This window comes from Drosophila subpulchrella, chromosome X (genome assembly GCF_014743375.2).
Source record: "Drosophila subpulchrella strain 33 F10 #4 breed RU33 chromosome X, RU_Dsub_v1.1 Primary Assembly, whole genome shotgun sequence".
Taxonomy (NCBI): Eukaryota; Metazoa; Arthropoda; class Insecta; order Diptera; family Drosophilidae; genus Drosophila; species Drosophila subpulchrella.
Window position 1 is genome coordinate 24,296,900 of NC_050613.1, and position 20,452 is coordinate 24,317,351.

The 20,452-nt window shown below is 46.9% G+C and overlaps 1 protein-coding gene across 19 annotated transcripts in view; it reads left to right on the forward strand.

Annotated features, from left to right (window-relative positions):
* Positions 1-20,452, forward strand: part of LOC119558159 (microtubule-associated protein futsch) — a 45,162-nt gene that overhangs the window by 9,609 nt on the left and 15,101 nt on the right. For 10 of the 19 annotated variants that reach the window (XR_005220166.1, XR_005220165.1, XM_037871405.1 and 7 more), the window contains 6 exons: positions 5,048-5,441; positions 5,871-8,114; positions 8,249-8,572; positions 9,170-14,872; positions 14,940-15,473; positions 15,538-15,677. Coding sequence is in view for 17 of the 19 variants with exons in the window: in XM_037871405.1 (XP_037727333.1) it covers positions 5,048-5,441; positions 5,871-8,114; positions 8,249-8,572; positions 9,170-14,872; positions 14,940-15,473; positions 15,538-15,677 (9,339 nt within the window). In the remaining 2 variants the exon portion in view is untranslated. The remainder of the gene's footprint in view (positions 1-5,047; positions 5,442-5,870; positions 8,115-8,248; positions 8,573-9,169; positions 14,873-14,939; positions 15,474-15,537; positions 15,678-20,452) is intronic. The other 9 variants (XM_037871409.1, XM_037871419.1, XM_037871408.1 and 6 more) reach the window with 5 other exon arrangements.

Genomic DNA, 20,452 nt, shown 5'->3' on the forward strand with positions numbered 1-20,452 from the left:
CCTTGACTTGAAATTAAGCAAACTATATATCGAGAAAACAAATGATTTTCCGGCTGCGAAACAAAAAAACTCCACCTGCACTAATGACTGTGGCTCCGATAATTGTCTGAAATATACGTTATGCATAAATATACCCCCCCCCCCCCCATTCCGATTTCGTGTATGAGATCATTTTGGGCTTAAGATTTATACGAAAACCGAGTTTTTGCTCGACCCCACCGATATGGTGACGATTGCCGGCTATATATCACCTATGGATCCAAGCTTGCATTATAATTTCCCACACGCTTAACCGTTTGACAGCTGTCCATCGATCAAAATGCCGAAACCGAAAGACCCAAGACCGAAAATTGAGTTATTTTTTAACGTTTTCCCATGGCACAGCACAGTGAAGACCGGCTAATGTGGGTCCAGTTAACTGGGCTCTTTTATATGCAAGCGACGGCCCACGAAAGTGCTCCACTTTTAGAACTCGGCTGGGGTTTTATGGAGCCATGTTTTATTCACCTGGGGCGATGTCATACCCAAAATAAGAAGCAAACAATTAACAGCGAAACCGAAAACACAAATAAGTCCACGAAAGCAAACATAAACATGTTTTGATCGCTCGGTCGACTTCGCTGCCTCCGTCGACCGAAAATGACACAATTCAAAAATTCTAGACTCTAGATTCCATCTTCTATATACTCTATATTCTCTAGATTCGGATCGCAATTGGGCGGCAGTGGCAATTAGGTCACTTTAATATGCATATGCACACAGTAGAGATTGAAGGGGAATCGGAATTGTAGCGAAATTGAAATCGAAATTGCCATAAAAAACGAAAAGCAAAATATACACAGCAAGTGACGGCAATTAACGCCGGCAGCAAAGTGCAAAGCAATTTCGTAGAGCTGATTGTAGTGCTTTACGCTCTCTGGTACTGAAAAAACACCTCCATACCTTTAAGGTATAGAATTTGATTACAGTCTGTTAGCAAAGTGTGTTTAAAATTCAGATTAATAGACCTTTTAAGATGGAAATCCTTAATATTTTATTAATTTTGGATCTTATATTATTCAGATATATTTAACTTACCTCTTAACTATTAAAGCAAATATCTTACCATTATTTTGTTTAATAATAAGTTGATTTTCTCAGTGGAATGGTTTGAGTGTTTAAGGTACCTTTAAGGTATAGCATTTGATTACAATCTGTTAGCATCTGTTAAGAACTAGATTGAAAGACCTTTTAAAATGGAAATCCCTAATATTTTATTAAATTTGGATCTTATACTATTCAGAAGCAATATTTTTTTATTTGCCTCTTAACTATTGAAATCTTTCCATTATTTTGTTTAATAATAAGTTGCATTTCTGAGTGGAATGTTTTGAGTGTTTTGAAAAGCTCCATATATTATAGTAGCTTACAAATTATTTATATTGCCTTATATGGTAAACAATTATTTATATTTAACCCAGGAATTTTTTTGATTTTAAAAGGCTTTTAAAAAATCGGACATATTATTTTAGAAGCAGTCTAGCATATGAGTGATATATAATATCAATGGCTAGTATGTTCTTTAATCTTGTAAAATCGAATCTTTGTAGAATAACTCGTTGGTAAATTTATAAATCTTAATATATCTCACTACATTTTCAGTCAAGTGATAAGGTTTCATTAAACTGCATTTTTATTTTGCACGTTTCACTTCGTACATTTCTCTGCCACTATCACTAAACCTGATTAATATATGGAGCTCCTATCTACAGGGAAATATTCTGTAAAATACGTATTATTTTTAAACGCTTACTATCTGCCATTTTCTTAATATTTCTTGTCTTATCTCGATTGATGGGCAATTAAATGAGGAAGCATTTGGTCATGAGCTAATCACCGCCAAGGTTTACCTGTACAGTGGGCACCGGCTAAGTGGGATTGCCTGGGGTGACCCCGCGACCTTCTCTTTTTTAGATCTCCTTTGCTCTCTCTTGATTTCCTCTCAATTAAGTTTTAATAAAGTTTAATTTCAATAACAAAAACATTTTTTGGCGCAAAATGAAAAAAAAAAAACAGAAAACAAAGTTGGAGGTCAACGTTGCTGACACGACAGCTAAACAAATGAAAAATGAAAAAAACAAAAACAGCTAAAAAGCGAAAAAACTTCAAAATAATTTATCAGCATTCGCACATCAACGAAATCTCGCACGTCACGTCATCCAGAGAAAGAGACAGCAACAGAGAGAGCGAGAGAGAGGGGGAGAGCGGCGAAGAGCGAGAGGGAAGAGCGGTCCATCCCATCATTAGGTTCGCAGTCGCGTCGCAGTTGCGTCGCAGTCGACGTCGACGCCAACAGGTTGCCGCTGCCGGCGTCGCTGCAGAGGTGCGAAATCAGCTTCTTCTTCTTCATCTTCAACTGGTTATCACGGCCCGGTACTTTTAGAAATTACGTCATTGAGGCAGAGAGACAGGCGCAGAGTTACACTAAGAAAAACCCTGTATTGTTTCATTGAAACTTATAATATGGGTTGATTGTGTATTTCAAAGATACATAGATATTATTTTGAAATACCACTGAAATCTCTAGAGTTTTGATAATGCCCTTTGAGCATTAAAAAGTTCAAAAGGATCTATCTATAGGTCTATATTTCTTGAACATGTTTTCTTAGGTACTCAGGTATATCTTATCTTCTTAGGTATATTAAACAATACCTTTTATTTTAATATATTTTAGTCTCTATAAAGATTTTAATATAAATGGATTTTAAAGTACTAAATATCATATGGTATTAGATCCATCTAAGGATCATATAGTACTATCTTAATCCTACTAACTATGAAATCTTTGGAGAAATATCTATTTTAGTCTACAGATAATATTAAAATCTCTAGATCATTAATAGACACTTAGTTAAGGATCTCTTGGCAGATCTTTTTGCTTTGCAATTATTAGGCTGAAAATTGTTTTCAGTGCACTGAGAGGAGCAGAGGCTGTGGCAGCGGCGCAAGCAGAGGCGTTTTAAGACGCAGGTCTAGACTGCGACCACGCGACCAGTTCTTGAAAAAAAAAATCACACACAAGCAAACAAGCGGCCAAACAAACAAACAAAGCCAAGTCGCAAACTTTTTGCACAGACACACAAAAACACACACACACTTAGATGTATCGCTCTGTGATTTCGCGCATTTTGTTTTATTTTGTCAATTCGAATCTGTTGATTTGGGCGAGTGAAAGCGCTGAAAGTAATGGCAGCGCCATCTGTCGTTCCGTTTTGTCAGAAAAGAAAGCACCAACTTCGCTATCAATCATCGGGGATTCCGCAAATACGAGATCTCGCTAATAACCAGGGAACTACGAGAGACCATAAATCTCTGACATTAATAGCTATAATCTCCAGCTGATCTAATTAAAAAGGAACTTCATGATAGACCATCTGGTCATGAGAAGTTCAAGTTATGATCTTAACTATATTATTCAAAATAATAATAAATCCCATAGCGATTAAGATCTTGATCTTGGGATCCCATCTCTATGAATAATTTCACTTCCTATTTTCACCTTGCCATTCATCGTAATATTTAATGCCTGATCTTAACTATTATTCTGCGAATTATTCATTTTTCCATTTCCTACACTCCCTCCCTGCAAATAGAGTTCCATCTGGTTTTAGGAAGTTTCCCATTTGTCTGTCATGTGGCCTCAGTTTGGCTAAAATTAAACAGTTAGCAAAGCCAACTCACTCACACACCCACTCTGCATGGAGATCGAGGTGTCATTATTGTTAATACAAATGTTATTTGACATGTTTTCCGCTAAAGCGAAACTGGTCGTGTTGAGGTGGGGTGATATCACCGCTTCAACTTCACTCAATTTGTTTGCTAACTAAGTATATTGTGATCGCTACCTCGCTCCCGCTCCCTCTATAAAGTCTGCCACCTTTCTAGATTATTGTTTAAACAAATACGATCATATACGAACCCTTTGTTGTGGCCAATACGATCCGCTTATCGGTCAGTCGGAATTGTTCCATGTTTTATTTATAAGCTGAAACGTCAGCACCCGATTTCGATTCGATTCGATTCCGATAAGTGAACTATGCGAGAGTCCCCCTCCCAAGACTTTCATAGAAAAGGGTAGTAAGTGGAGCGAATTCCCGTAAACTGAAATTAGATTTACTCGGTTCGTATGCCTTTCATCGATTCTTTGTTTGTTTTCGATAAGCCAAGATGGCTCATAACCTTATAATGTGTTATTCTTTATAGCAAAGGTATATGATCAATATTTATATTGAAAACCAAAGAGAAACTAGATTTACTGTCATCGATTCTTTGTTGGTCATAACCTTGTGATGTATTAATTTTTATAGAAAAGGGAATGGATCAATATTTATATTAAAAAACAATCTCTTTCGGTCATTTCCTTCGTTTGAATAATTGAACTAGATTTACTGTCATCGAATCTTGGTTTTTTGGTCATAACCTTATGATGTATCATTCTTTATAGAAAAGGGAATGGATCAATATTTATATTGAAAAACAATCTCTATCAGGCATTTCCTTTGTTTGAATCATTCAATTTGTTGACTTTACGCTAATCCCGGCCATTTTTGGTCATCGGCTGCTTCTGCCATTGAAATCCGAGAACTTATTGGGGGCGTCATCTTTATCATCATCATTTCCCTGGCTAGAAGACCGACTCGACTCGATTCGATTCAACTCGATTCGATCTCTGTCTATAAGGAGAGTGACTGAGTCAGTCGATGGCGGGCTGCAGTTGTTGTGTTGGCTGACCGGCTAATTGTTAGTGGCCCGGGGCGCCATAAAAGGCGATCCAAACCGCTGGAAGCGACGAGCGTGGGCTCCCTGCACTCCACTTGGACTCCACTTGAGCACGAGTTCACTTGGCTTAATTGGCCCAAGGACGGCTGTATCTAGAGATACACAAAATGGGTGATCTACATTAAAAGAGAACACATATATACAGTGGAAAATAATCTTTTTGCTGCCCTTATACCTATACCATTTTGCAGATTATAATGGATTATTTTTATGTTCATATCCTTTTCAGTGGCAGCAGTCCGAGGACAGCGAGCGCAAGAAGCAGATCCGTTCGCATCTCTATAAGCTGCGCGAGTCGCGACTTTGCAACCTCTATAGGCACGAAGCGGACCCAATGTCGGAGCCCAACGGAAACGGAAACGGACATGGCAACGTGAACACGCTGGCCGGATATGCGGGCAAGGATCCGTTGGCCACCAGCCACGGCGATGCCCTGCTCGACCAGAACTTCCAGAGCCTCAAGTCGAAGGAGGTCCGCGACTCGACCAGTCCCACCCACGAGCTGCGCTTCCATTCGATGACGCTCAGCCAGCCGAACACCACCGGCTGGGATGTGCAGACCTCCTCGGAGGTCAGCCCCGATGGACGGGCCTATCGCACCGAAACTCTGGCCAAAACAGACGGTGAGTCCCGATTCGTTTGCCTGGTGGTAGCCCCCTTTGTCTGGCTAGCATCAAAGCTGACCTGACCCAAAAAGAGACACTTGCTGGGAGTTTACTGATTGACTGGCTTTGGAAATTATTGCCAAAAGTTATTGCTATTCAAAACTAACACTTTATTGGCTATAATATAAAGTATCTGTCAGTTGTAAATAGAAGATAATGATCAATCAGGGGGCTTGAAAGGTCAGGGGCCAAACCAGTCGATCGGCAGAGTTTGCAGTGGGTGTCTAAACCAACCTAACCAACTTGTCCCTTGTCGGTGAAGTTTTGTGTATAACCCAACTCTGTTTGTTCTGTATGTCCATGTCCACCACTCGACCTTCCACCCAACGACCTTCAACCTTCAACCTCCGACCTCCGACCTACGAACACCCCCCAACACAATCGCAGGCGTGGAGAAGCTCAATGGTGGTGGCCTGGCCGAGTTCAAAGGTCGCAACGAGCAGCGCTCGAGTGCCTCGCACCAGGGCGATGACAAGAACTTCGTGAAGCAGGCCTCGGACAGCTCGAAGACCCAGCTCCAGGAGACGGTGGTCTTCGGTGACGAGTCCAGCGGTCGCACCGAGATGAAGATGAGCTCCACCTCCACCTCGTCCTCCTCGAAGGTGGTGTCCTCCTCGTCCACCGTTGAGTACGGCGACGAGCCGCGCTATCTGCTGGATAGCCATGGCCAGGAGAAGCCACATCCCAAGCAGCAGCCGCAGCCGCAGCAGCAGCAGCAGCAGCATCAGCGGGAGTGGGAGCAGGATCAGAGGCGCCAGGAGCACCGCATTCAGGAGCAACTGCAGCGACAGGAGCGACAGGAGCAACGGATCCGCCAGGAGCAACTGCAGCGCCAGGAGGAATTTCAGCGGCAGGAGCAGATCCAGCGGCAGGAGCAACTGCAGCGCCAGGAGGAGCGATTCTCGGAGAGCCGCGAGCAGAGCAACAGCACCCGGAACGTCCAGACCCAGCAGCACTACGAGGAGAACAAGCGCTATGTGGATATGGACAAGGCCTCGCCGGAGTATCAGCGCCATGTCCAGCACTTGATGGAGCAGCCCGGAGAGATCATCTCCAACACGGTGGAGTATCCCAAGCCGAATGTCAAGATGATCACCACGGTTAAGCGCCTGCCGGACGGAACCATTGTCAAGAACAAGCGCTACGAGACGGAGCAACTGACTCCAGGCCAGAGCCAGACAACCCACAAGCAGACCAACAACCAGACCCACAACCAGACCCACAACCAGACCCACAACAAGACCCACAACCAAACCCACAACCAAACCCACAATCAAACCCACAATCAGCGACGGGCACAGGATGTGCAGGACAGTCAGGTTCGCGATGTGGTGGACAATGTGGAGCAGAAGCACGTGACTGAGTCGCAGAGCTTCTCCTCGGTGAAGAAGTCCAGCCGACGTTTCTCCACGGAGACCACCTCGGAAACGGTGGAGGAGTACGATGATCGTGGCCAGCCCCTGTCCAGGGTGGTGCAAAAGGCACCCACACCCTCCTATGCGGCTCCAACCCACTCGCCACGACAGTCGCCGGCCAAGGACTTCAGCACCCACGGTTTCCCCTCGGTGCGTCCGAACAAGCCCACCCAGGAGTATCCCTCCCAGAGACCCGGCCCCGCCGGCGAAGAGGTGGTGGTGGTGCGTTCCGAGAAGAGCCGCCAGGTGAAGCAGCAGTCGAGCTCACAGCACACCACCGAAACGGAGGTGGTGGGCGATGACTACCCACAGTCGCAGAGGTCACCACAGAAGCTTAGGGAGGCGCCATCGCCCAGCTGGGAACAGCCTGCCACCAGGCGTCAGCCGGTGGATGAGGATTTCAGCACCCATGGTTTCCCCTCGGTGCGCACAACCACCAGCACCACGCGTCCCGATCAACCCGATGGCGAGGTGCTGCAGACTTCCAAGACGGTGAGTCGCAATCAGAGCGCCAATCGGAAGACGAACACGGAGCGGATCATTGAGACGCAGGTGGAGCATCCCCATGGCCCCACCCACTCCCATTCCACTCCCCGATCTGGAAGTCCTCGTCGATCTCAACCACGCGAGGATTACGGCAGCGTGAGCTCGCCTCGCGGACCAGCCGGCAAGCCGAGTCAATCGCGTCCCAGCACCACTGGCGGTAGCACCACCACCACCAAGACGACCACCACCACTTCGGAGCCATTGACGCGGCGTCAGCTGCAGAAGGAGCGCGAGGTGGACGCCGCCCATCGGGCCTTTGCCGCCTCGCTGCGCAGCAGCTCGCCGGCGGACAGCACCACCTCGGTGGGTTCGCACCACCACCAGACACCGCGATCGAGCGTCTCTTCGAACCGCACCTTCCGTCGCGAAATGCGCGAGGGCTCCCACGACAGCCAGGCTCCTTCGGAGTCGAGCAGGATCAGCTCGACCACGGTGACCAGGCACACGGGTGGCACCACCACCAGCAGCACCACCAAGACCAAGGCCACCAAGCCACCGGTTAGGGGTCCCAGCGAGCCGAGGTCGCCCACCCCGAAGGCGGGAGGGAATGTGATCACCACCACGACCACCATTAGCAGCACCACCAAGTCCAGTCCCAGTCCAGCACCAGCTTCACCCACAGCCGCCGCACCACCCACCTCAGCACCACCAGCCAGTTCCGCACCACCAGGTACGAATTAGAGAAAAAAGTCGAAGAAAGTTTAACGACTTTTTAGAAAAAAAAAAAAATTTGTAACCACATGAATATAAATGCTATATAAATATTGGAACTATGAACTATGTATATGAATGTATATCCTTCAGATAACAAGCTATCACAGTATACGTATACTACCACTAAGCCCGGCGATATATTCTCTCTGCCACCAACTACTCCTCCTACTATTAACAACGAACCAACACTAACCACCACCACCACCAAAACAACAACCACCAACAACCAGAAACAACCTGCAAACAACCAGAAACCCGATCCTGATTCCGATTCCCAGCCGATCCGCAAGGTGAAGCTGAGCGCTAACGAGGCAACCAAGGTGGTGGAAGAGGCACCCTGTGTGCGACGTCAATATTACCAGCTGGGAAACGAGGGGGAAAGCCCCGAGACGCCCGAGAGCTCAGGGACCCCTGGTAAGGCTTGAATTCAACCACTACCCGACCAATTGCCAAAAGAAATCAATAAAAAAAAAAAAAAACAAATCAAGAAACTCTGTACACCTAACTATGCTATCTATACTTCTTTATTTTTGGATTTTTTTGCAAATAAATATACTTGAAAACTGTTTACCAAAACCGCAACTCTGAAATGTTCAATGTTCAATGTCTTGACCAAGCACAACACACAAACTGAAATTGCACTGAATCACAAACTGGGAAGCCAACTATATAAATGGGTTGCAGAGTTGCAGAGAGAGATCTGCGGCCCTACTACTCTACTACTCCAAGTCTAACCCCTCTCTTCCTCTCGAGCTTCCACTAACGGGTGTATTTGCCATTTGCCTGAGACCGTGCCTGCGTGCCTGAGTGCCTGCCTAATATCGTAGAATTTGCCTAACCCCGTAGCCCCGAGCTGCCAGCGTAGTTGTAACTAATCCTAACCTCAATTAACAAGGGCTTCGCCAAAGTAGACACAACTTACGAACACCTTAGCACACCCACCGGTTAAGGAAGTAGAAGAGATCACGTAGCGCCTTGCGTCCCCCAGTCTTATGCCCTGATCCGTTGCAGCCAGCAAGAAGCCCCACCCAACGAGGAGGCCCCACGACGAAACAGAGCCTCAGTTGAGGCGTAGCTCCAAGTCGCCCAGTGTGGAGCCACGTCCGGTGCAGCGGGAGACGACATTCGAGGGTCGTCGCGTCTCTCAGCCGGAGAATCGAGAGCTCTCGATCGACGAGCTGATCCTTATCGAAGATATGAGCGGAGCTCCGGGCTTGCCCACGTTGTCTGCGAACCCAACGCCTAGGACTCAGAGTCCTGGCAAACCATCGACCAGGGCCCAGAGTCCCGAGAAGCCACAGCCTAGGGCAACTCCCAGACAAAGTCCTGAGAAGGAGCAACCAGTCTTCAAGTCGTCTAGCCCATCCGATAAGCCGTTGCCACGTGCCCAGAGTCCTGAAAAGGTTCCCGGATGGACTCAGCCCCAAGTCTCTCCCCGTCACAGTCCCGAAAAGCAATTGCCCCGTGCTCAGAGTCCCGAGAAGACTCCTGGAGTAAGCCAATCTAGTGCTTCTCCCCGTCAAAGTCCAGAGAAGCAATTACCCCGTGCCCAGACGCCAGAGAAAGCTCCCGGACTGCCCCGTGTTTCACCTCGGCAAAGCCCCGAGAAGCAGTTACCCCAGGAGATTACGCCAAAATCCCGTCAAAGCCCGGAAAAGGAACTAACCAGCCAGCAAAGACGAGAGGAGGAGATGTTCCGCAGCACCATAACCACTACCCAAAAACGAACTACCAACAATTTAAACGAAGAATTTCTAACGAACGAACGAGATAACCAAAATCAGCCGACCTACGAAAAGAAACCCCAGGCCCCAGGTACTGATGAACCGAAAACGAAGCCGCAGGAGACCATTGAAAGTCCAGATGGTGGATTTCCATCCAAGGTCACTGAAGCTGAACCCCAGCCTGAAGAAAAAGAGGGGCCCACCTATCGGAAGAAGGGTTTGACTCGTCGTGAGACCTTTGAGGATCGCTGTCGCCAAATTTTGGGTATGGAGGAAGATGGCGATACTCAGGGAACTTTCACCCAGCGACCGAACGACAATCAGGAAGATGAGAATGTTACCCATACCACCATAGAGACCATCCAAGTTAAGATCGAAGATTGCCCTGATGATGATGACGATGATAAGCCCCGTCGTGTGACCGAGACATATGTGGTTCGTACGCAGCCCACGATCAAGGTGGAAGAGGAGCTCCTCGTGGATGTGACCGAGTCAGAGGATGTGGAGATTTTGCTGACTCCCTCGAAAAAGACACCAAAGGACGACGAAGTGCCCAAATTTCACAAGGAGCCAGAGGCTCCTAAAAAGGATCAAGACTCTCCCGGAATTTCAAAGAAGCAACAGAGTCCTGTTCGTCCCAAAGATGAGGAAACCTCCAGGTATCCCACAAAGGAGCAAGACAGACCCAGGTATTCGACGGAGCTAGAAAAACCGGCATATCCTCAGGAGAGCCCAAGGAATCCTAAAGAGGATGCCGAGACAATTAATCTTAACGAAGAGACCACCATTGTCATTACCAAGCAGGGTTCAAAATCTCCCACACCCACCTGGTCTCCTTCTCCTGAACGTAGAGTTCCCAAGAACTCACAGTCTCCGTCTCCTACCGCCTCTCCTTCAGTCTCTCCGGCCTTTGGCAGAAAGATCCCGGCCAAGCTGGAGTCCAGCTTTGTGACCGAAAAGATTATCGATTGCCAGGGAAAAACCGTAGTGGAGAAAATCAGCCAGAGGCCACGAACTCCAAGTCCGACTACGCCCAAAAAGGGCACGAGGCCAGCACAAAAGGTGCCGGAGAGAGTACCAGAAACTGAGTCGGAGCCCGAAAAGGACTCAGAACCGGAGACGAAGAAGAAGAACGGTGTGAGCACTACAAAAACGGAAACCGACCGTCGCAATTCGCGCACCACCAAAACAAAGCAACCAATGGCGCCCAAGGAGCCACAATCGAAGCTCCCAGCAGCAAAGAGTCCTCGCAAGGATTCGCTGACGGGTCGCAAGCGGGACAGTTTGGTGGAGGAGACACGAACCACTACAACTACAACAACGACAACTCGTCAGGGTCGTAAGCCCAGCGATACCAATGGCTCGCCTTCCATTAAGGATCGTCTTCGTTCTTCGCCGCGCAAGCAAAAGACTTCTCCGCAGCAGACTCGTACCCCCACTCCGGCCCAATCACGAAACCCAGAGGATGACGTCGATGGCGACTCCACCTCTCCAGATGCCAGCCCCTCGAGGGTGAGTAACGAACGGCGCCGATCTAGCAATATTTCCGTGCACACGGAGATTATCATAGATCACACGGCTCCCAAATCCCCAAGAACTGAGAGGCGACCTCAAAGTACCAACGCAGGCGTTCCCAGTCCGATAAGAAAACTTCCGGTAACGGAGAGGAAGGAGTCGGCCCCTGTGCCCCGAGTAACTCGACGCGATAAAACCGAGAAGGTCACTCGCTCCACCAGCGAGAACATCATTAAGGTGAGCGGCAGCAAGCCTCATCCCGAGATGAGTAGCCTAAAGCCAGGTGGAGAAAGGACTAGACCCAGCAAATGCTGCACCACCAAGACGATCAATCTGAGCGAGCAGCGAATCAATACAGCCACCGATATCGAGGGTGTAATCATCGACATCCAGCAGGCGAAGAGCTCTAGGGAACCATCTCCGGATAGGATTGTGCCAACTCCCGTACCCGCGGAGGTGGAAACGGGAAAGCCCCGCTATCCGGATGTGGTGCAGGAGCCTGATGATGAGCCCCGTCGCAAGCCACAGGTTACAAATATTCCCATTTTCGAGGAGGAGTCTCAAACCTATGTGGGCTGTCAGATATCCGAGTTGCGCAGTTCAAATGGGCTAGAGGTGGATATCCTTGACAATCCCACTGTGGAGGCTCCCAAGAGCCTGGATTATCCCGTAAATACACCCGATACGGACGAGAGTCTGTTGAGTGTCCACGAGAAGGTCTCCCGATTCACTCACTCAGCCGAAAAGGTGAAGCAACCGAAGGTCTCTGCCCCATTCAACAGGGAGTTCGACACGCACGCCAAGATTCCCGAGAACGACGAGTGTCTGCTTAGCATTAATCAGAAGGTAGACAAGTTCTTGCGCACTGCCGAGAATGTAATCAGGCCTTCTTCGCTCTCACCTCGACCGGAAATCGAGCGACCAGGGCTGGAGGAGATCGATGAGGAGCTTCTTCGTGACGATTGTACCCTGAGTGTCTCCCAGAAAGTGCACAAGTTTATCGACACTGCAGAGAAATTGGCGCCCACCATGCCGCAGAAGTCACCACGCTTGGTAGCCAACATCGAGCGGCATATCTCCCGGCAGAGCGAGCCCGAGCGGGAGTTGGATGAGGAATCGGAACCAGAGCTGGACCGGGATACAGATGTGGAGGACGCATATCCAACCAGCCAAGTGGACACGGAGGAGGAAATAAGTCATTCTGTGACCAAGAAGGAAACCGTAAGGGAATTCAAGCAGCAAACTAAGGAAACCAGGCAGACACGAAGGGACTCCAAGGAAGAACCAGAACGGGGTCCGAAGAAAGTACCCCAAAAAGAGCCACAAACCAAGCTCAAAGAAGAACCTGCCAAGGTTCCAAAATATCAGGCTAAGCTACCACAAAAAGTGTCACAATGGGAGCCTAAGAAGCAACCCCAAAGGGAGCCTAGGGTGTCCCAAAAAGATGTCCCTTGGGAACCGAAAAAGCAACCTTTAACCAAGCTCAAAGATGAACCTGAAAGGGTTACCAAAAGAGAGCACAAGGTGCCCCAGAAGGAAGCTCAAACAAAGCTCAAAGAGGAACCAGAGAGAGTCGCCAAGAAGGCTCCACAAAAAGAGCCACGCAAGGCACCCCTTAGACAATCCGAAGAAGAGCCAGAATTCTCCCCTGAAGAAGAATTCGATGATGAGCCTCTGCCGATGACCAAGACACACACCACGGCCATCGAGCTCAAGCGCCAGAAAGATATCCTCAATCGCCCCTCGGTCTTTGGCCAGCGCACTCCAGAACGCAAGCCCAGCACCACGCCTTCACCAACTAAGATGAATGGAAATCGTGGCCGACCAAGTCCGAGCACCAGCTTGATTACTGAAGAGAAGAGATCGTACAGAAATCAGGTGACCAATGTGACCAAGCCGGGAACCAGAAAAACCACTCCCACGGCCATTGCCCCTGCCCAATCGCCGCTACCCAAGACCACTAGCATTTCCAAACGAATGGAACAAGTCAGTCAGCAATCATGGGTGGTCCAGGATGTGGATGTGGACGTGGAGGTGGTGGGACCTGCGCCCCCGTCCCACATCAGCGAGAAGCCCCAGGGAAAGAGCCCGTCCCCAACGTCATCGCGATCGCCTTCGCGATCTCCCTCCCGATCGCCCAGTAGACGCACCTCCACCAATTCGAACACGACCACCACAACCACCACCACCACTGAGCACCGCCACCCGAGCACCACCAAGTCAACTACCCCTAAACCGACTCCAACTAACCCAACCCCAGACGAACCCGAAATCACACCCATTGAATCCCTTACAGAAAAGAGCATCACCACCAGCTACACGACGAACACCACTGGTCGTAATGTAGCCAGCCGCCGGAATGTGTTTGAGCCGACCCAGGAATCTCCAGTGGATTCCGAGCCCACTGGACGACGTCCCTCGTACATGGATCACACGAAGAGCTCCCTGGAGCACATTCGACGCGATTCGCTGGAGATCAACAAGAGTCACTACTCCAGAAAGTCCTCTGTTGAGGATGACTCTCCGGTGGAGCCACGCAATCCCAACGCAGCCGTGAAGTTCGATGTGCCCAGAAAGACACCATCGCGGGGTGCAGATGAGCCAAGGAAGTCGTCACTGAAGGGAAAAGATGAAGACTCCGATTTGGAGCTAGAGATCGAGGAGATCTTCGATCTGCAGCGACTGGAGAAGCTTTTGGAAACAGTGGCTAGCTACGAAATGCGTCGTCGCATTCGAGCTCAGATGCGTCTCATACGAAAGAACATGATCAATGCGGGCACGACTACCACCATCACCACGATTACAACGAGCACAACTCCGGGTAAAAGTTCCCCGCTTCCCAAGAAGCGGGATCAGAGTCCAGCGGGCGCTGCTGAAACAAAGACCAAGGAAGTTCGGAGCACCACCACAAGTCGCCGGCAGTTACAACAGAGGATGCAGGAGCAGGTGGACAGCACCACATCAACAACGCCAGGAAAAACTTCACCCCAGGGCAAGCCTCCTGTTAAGCCAAGGGAAAGAAGTGCCAGTCCCGCCCAGAAGCGTCGCGTTAGTCCGCCGGGAAAACAATCGCCCGAAGATAGGAGCAGCACCACAACCACCAAGGACACCACTAGTAGCACCACCCGCGGAGCTCCCAGCAAACCCGCTCAAGGTCCCATTTGGGCGGATCGCTCCAAGGTGCTAAAGGGTCATTCGCCCGCTCCTCAGACCAACGGAAGTACTACACGCAAGGGATCTACTTCAAGTACCACTTCGAGCAGCGGCAAGATCTCTCGCACATTGACCAGTTCCAGCACCACCACTAGCTCCAGCAGCATCACGAACACCCGGAACAAGCAGCGTGAAGAGGACTCGATCACCTCCAGTTATGGTGTGGGACCCACCGACGAGAACGGACTGCCGCTCTTCGGGATTCGGGCTCTCAAGAAGAAGTCGACGCCACCGGCAGATGAGCCCTGTGAGACCAAGCAAGGTGAGTGGGGGTAGACCCTATAGCATAGACAATCTAATTCAATATATATATTACTTTCTCCGTCCAGAAGTCACAGGCTTTGTGATCGAGGAGCAGTTTTACTCGGACAACAAGTCACCACCTCGTCACGAGCGCAAGGAGCTGATATACTCAAGCAACGCTGACGAACTGGCAGCCATCAAGCAGCAGCTTCAGGATGAGGACGACAGCTCACCACCGGAATTGGATGCCCGAGTGGTGCGGGAGTTCAAGAAGGTGGAGGCGCAGCAATCGCTTCCGGAGGATGCCAGATATGTGCGTCGCGGATCGGTGAAGGAGCTCAGCGAGAAGTTCATACGCAAAGAGTCCTCCTCATCCACCCATTCGTCCCACTCGTCGACCGCCCAATCGCTGGTGAGGCATGAGGATGAGACCGAGGAGGATAGTGAGTCCAACGAGGTGTGCAGCGTGATCGAGGCGCCACAGATGCGTCAAAATCAGAGCCACATCAGTAGCACCACCCGATCCAGCAACACTCGATCGTTCCTCAACAGCAGTGCCGATCAGCGCCAGGTGACCAGTGTGGACGATGTTCTCGAGCGTATGCGAAATGCGGATAACGGTGAGGATCCAAAAGCTCATTCCTTGCCTCCAGCAATATCTTAATTTAACTTTTAATTTTTTAGTGGAGGAGCCCGGAGATACTAGTGAGGATCGCGAGGCCCGTGCTCTGCTCAACAAGTTCCTGGGAGCCAGTGTCATTATGCAGGGCGTGGAGAGCATGCTGCCACCCACCGCCACGGGTCAGCGTTTAAACAGTCAAGGGGTGAGTTTAATATTTGCAATTGATATAAAAACACCATATCTAATAGTAAGACGGTTTAGTACCCTGTCTTACCCATCCGTACATGACGAGAAAAACGATTTAGCCAAGATATCTCGCATGTGAGGCTGGATTTCATAAAAAGCCGTATTGTATTACAGTTTTCCCAGCACTTGTTGCACGTTTTAAGCACTCGTTGTTGCTGCAAGTGCCATGCAAGCATAACCTAACCTCAATGATGCGCGCAAGCACGTGCACGTGCTCGATTAACCGTTAACTGAGCGCGTGCTCCCGCTCTTTCCATTCCCTTCGCTCTCTCTCCTTTGATGAGTTTGGTGTGCAACAACCGTTGTTGCTCACTCTCCCCACCTCTCACCACCCGTCCCGTTCGCACTTGTTAGGCACTAGCACTTTGCGGCATGTGTGTGCCGTGTGCGTGATGCGATGTGCGAAGAGATGCGATAGATGCGCAACGGCTGGCTGGTCAGAAAGCAACAAGCACAGTGGCGGCCGTCAAAATATGTCACAGATCATTTGAGTTGCTCATTGTTTTCTGTTGTAGGATTGCATAGTTATAGTTAAATATTTTCTGTTTCTATACATCTTAAATATGAACCTCTATAGATATGAACCAATCCTATTGGTAAAGTTTTTTTTTAATTTATAAAATATTTAAAAATAAAACATATGTCTGATTAATGTTTAAATATTTTATAAATAAAATTTTTCTGCACTAATTTTTTTAAATTTTAAATGAATATTATTTAGTAATAACCAATTAACCAATTTAAAATATTTAAGCCATAGGTAATTAATGTTCATATTATAGCCCTCAAAATGTGCCAATAAGATTACCCATTTTGTATGTTACTGAAAGTGCTATTAATTCGACCGCTGCTGTTCGACGGGCATTAGCAGAGACTGCGGCAGAGGCAGCGGCGCTGGCAGCGGCAGAAGCGCATCTCGGCATCGAGATCGAAATTGTCAGTAGAAACTCAGAGGCGGCATCGATCACTTGTGCGAAGAACCACGGGCAAAAAGGCTAAGCAAAAGAAAATAGAATAATAAAAGAGTGCCAAGCGAACCACTTGTGTTAACAGAAAAAAGTATAGAAAAGAAAAGAGAAGCAAAAGAGTAATAATAAGCAATAATAGAAGCGCATAACAAAAGACAAGTTTTGTAGTATTTTTTTTACTGTGCAGTTCTGTTATTATACTGTCGTTATATGGTGAACGAACGCGAGTGTCCATATTTGGTCTAACAGCAGCATCCCGAGAATCACGAGCAACATCAAAAGCAAGGGGCAAAAGCAGCAGCAATAGCAAAAGCAAAGCAAAAGCAGACGCAGAGCAAGGCGTAAGTTTCATGTCACTTCATCACCATGGTTATGGGGCAAGTTGGTGGGGCAACAATGCCGATGAGGCATGGGGTGGTGAGGGCAAATACTTTTGTCAATTATTTTTAGTGCGCATAATTTGCTGGCAAAACGTAGCATTCCTGTCACGACACCTCAAAATGCACCTGAAAGGCGACGACACCGCCACAAATCCCACTCACTATACATTTACATACATATATATATATGGGGGGATACGTATATATTTTGAAAGATCTATATCCACCGATACATATAGCTATTTATACATGTACAATGTGCATATATATATATAGAAGTCTGCCGAGATACAGACGCGCTCATCTTCCCAGCTATAGAGCAAATAAATAAATAAATACATTTAAAAACAGAGCGGAGAGGCAGGAGGATGCATGAATGAGAGCGTCAAGCGTACGGAAAATTTCGACAAAAATAGCTCCAACGACGGGCACTATTTTTACGGACTATACGGACTATTCGGACTATGTTGGAGCATTTTTGGGCAACAGAATATGTTAGGAGGTGGAGGGTGGATCGAGGAAGGGGAAAAGGAAGGGGGCGGCGGGCACTGGGCATTGGGATGGTGCATGCTGCATGTGCAGCGGACTCAGGCATCTGAGATGTTCCCGTTTCCTCCACTTGTGTGAACCAAATACCGATTCCCACAGATATATTCCCCACAGCCGATGCTACGAATTCTCCTAGATATATGTATACGAAATAGCGAAGCATTGGCATTTGCATATATATATATCAGCTCCCCTTGGAGAAAATCCCTGATAATCACTGATCCCAACACGGTGGTTCCAGCTGACCGGGAATATATACTTTTAAACGCAATCCTTTTTTATCAAAATTCCTAGGATCAAGAAGAAGAATATTCTTATTATAAAATGCAGCCGCAGAAAATGTCCTATTTTTGTATAGTTATATTTAACTTCAAAGAATCTTTAGAATTGCAAATAGCTCATTATTCGGTACCAGAATAGAAACTTGTTGGAAGTACAGACCTGCAGATCTTTAAGGTTTCTTAGGTAAACATATACCTAGATAGATCTGAATAAATTACTTTATATGATTAGTACTTCATGGTAGATTGGTTTTCCTAAAGATCTTAACGTTTCATTACTGGTACTTATCCATCATGTTTTCGCCACTTAAGGTTTGCTTTTCTGATATAGGGGCCATCACTCCAGAATCCATAAGGCAAGACCCCATGGCAAGCTCCACGGATCCCCGATTCCAGCCGATCGAACTGGAACGTAGAGAAATGCCGTTTCTGTTTGCCATTTTCAGGTGTGCAGTGCTGCTGCCCCTGTACTTAGTTGAGCGTAACATGCAGAGCGGCAAATCCTCAAACGCCGCTTCAACCTCCTGAGTCCCCCAAGCTCCCCCTTTTCAGCTCGGCAGCTCTGCGTTTGGTGATTAAGCATCGCCTGCTGCTGCAAGTGCTTCGAGTTGGGAAGCCGGTTTCCATTATGCCCCTATCACACCGACTCAAGAAGCGGGCTAGGGTCAAGAAAGAAAACTTTAGAATATATGATAATATATGAATATGACATGGTCACTGTATTTCTCGAGTGGTAAAAATTCTAGACATTGATAATATGAAACCAAAAAAACCGCATAGTGTGACCGTATGCAAATAAACAACTTCAAATCATATTAAGTTGAGAGACTTTTAAATAGAACTTGATGTTTCATGAAGAAGTGAGCTTAGGTCTTAAGAATATGCTTAACGATATGGAGGAAACTAGCAAATACGATTAAGCACATAATATGATACCATAAGATCGGCATAGTGTGACCATATGGAAATAAACAACTTGAAATCATAATAAGTTCAGGGACTTTCAAAAAAAACTGAATGTTTACATAAGAGCACACAAACCATTCATCTCATTGATGACTTAGGGAAACATAAAATATTGTTTTAAAATCTGTCGAGGTTTCGGGAACACGAGGGATAATAACTTAAGCCCTGTCAGCAGTGAAAACAGCTGAAACAGTGAAACAACTAAGCCAGCACAAATTTCGAATAACATGTCTCTTATCCCCATATATATTTTATAGTTCGAGATGCATGGTGTGCATGCCGCATATCGTGCTTTGTCAAACCGTCTTGGCTGCGACTCCCATCATTTTTTGTTCCAATCATTCTTTTTTTTGTGGGCTGCTTCTTCCTGCTTTTTGCCGTTTCATAATCACTGTGTGTGCGTGTTGGCCGTTTCGCCTTTGTCTTTGCCTCGCATTTTGCATGTCAAATAATTTCTCATTTTGCCCGGGCTAAAAATACAAATAACAACACAGCGAGCAACAAAAGAAAAAAAATCGAAAACGAAAACGAAAGAAAGTCAATTTGGAAACGCAAAATGAAAATCATCATCGTTCTTTGGCATGGAAAACCGGGTACAATTTTTCTTCGTGTGTGATTGGTTAAGCTTTTTTTCTTTTGGGAGGAGGTCAATAGTGATAGCCAAGTACAAAAGAACACTGAAAGAAATAGGTCTCTAAAAGCTGGTTTTATATTCTGACGAAAAAATAATTAATTCATATAAATTGGTTTTTAAAAAAACAAACGTGTTCAATGTAAGCCCGTTTGATTAAAATTGAAAATATGGTATTCAAATTGAAAATGTTGAGAAACAAATTTAGCTTTAATAAAATTCAAATACATTTTTTACTGAACCAAAAATACAATAATTGTGAGTTGGGCTATTTCTAAAAAAGCTAAAAAACCTATATTTAGGTGTTCCATTTTTCGACAGTGTTTGGCTGCCGGTACAAATTGGTGGCCATCAATCAAATGGCCGACTCCCCTTTATCCCCCTTTCTGCTCCTTTCTCCACCATTCGAGGCAGTGTCAAAGCCAAAAAAAAAAGAGAGGGAAAAGTGTTGACCAGCAGCAACAGTCAATGGCCAAGTGCAGCAGAAAAATCAGCTAACTGGCAATGATCGCTCTGGTCAGCTGCACTCCCCACTCCCCATTTCCCATTTTCCCCCGCCCACCGAATCTTTTTAATTGTTTTCTTCTTGCAATTTCCATTTTGATTTCCATGCTTGGTTTGCTACCCCTCTATTTGTTACGCTTTGGCGGAATCGCGCCAAATAGTTGGCAAGCCTTTTCAGTCCCCCAAAATAATAATAAAAAAAAAACAATAGAAATTATTAAAAATAAACCAAAAGCGAAAAGAATAAAATGCAAATTAAAGCAAGTCAAATTAGATGAAAATCGTTGTATTTTGTGGCCCACATTTTGACAACAATAACAAATGGAAAAAAAGGGGCGGTGGGGGGGCGAGAGAATTGTAAAAATGTTTGGCAATTAATTTTGGTTTGATTGTTGTTGCCCGCTACATTTTGTTTATAAGACAACACAAATATTATATAAAGTTTGGCCCCA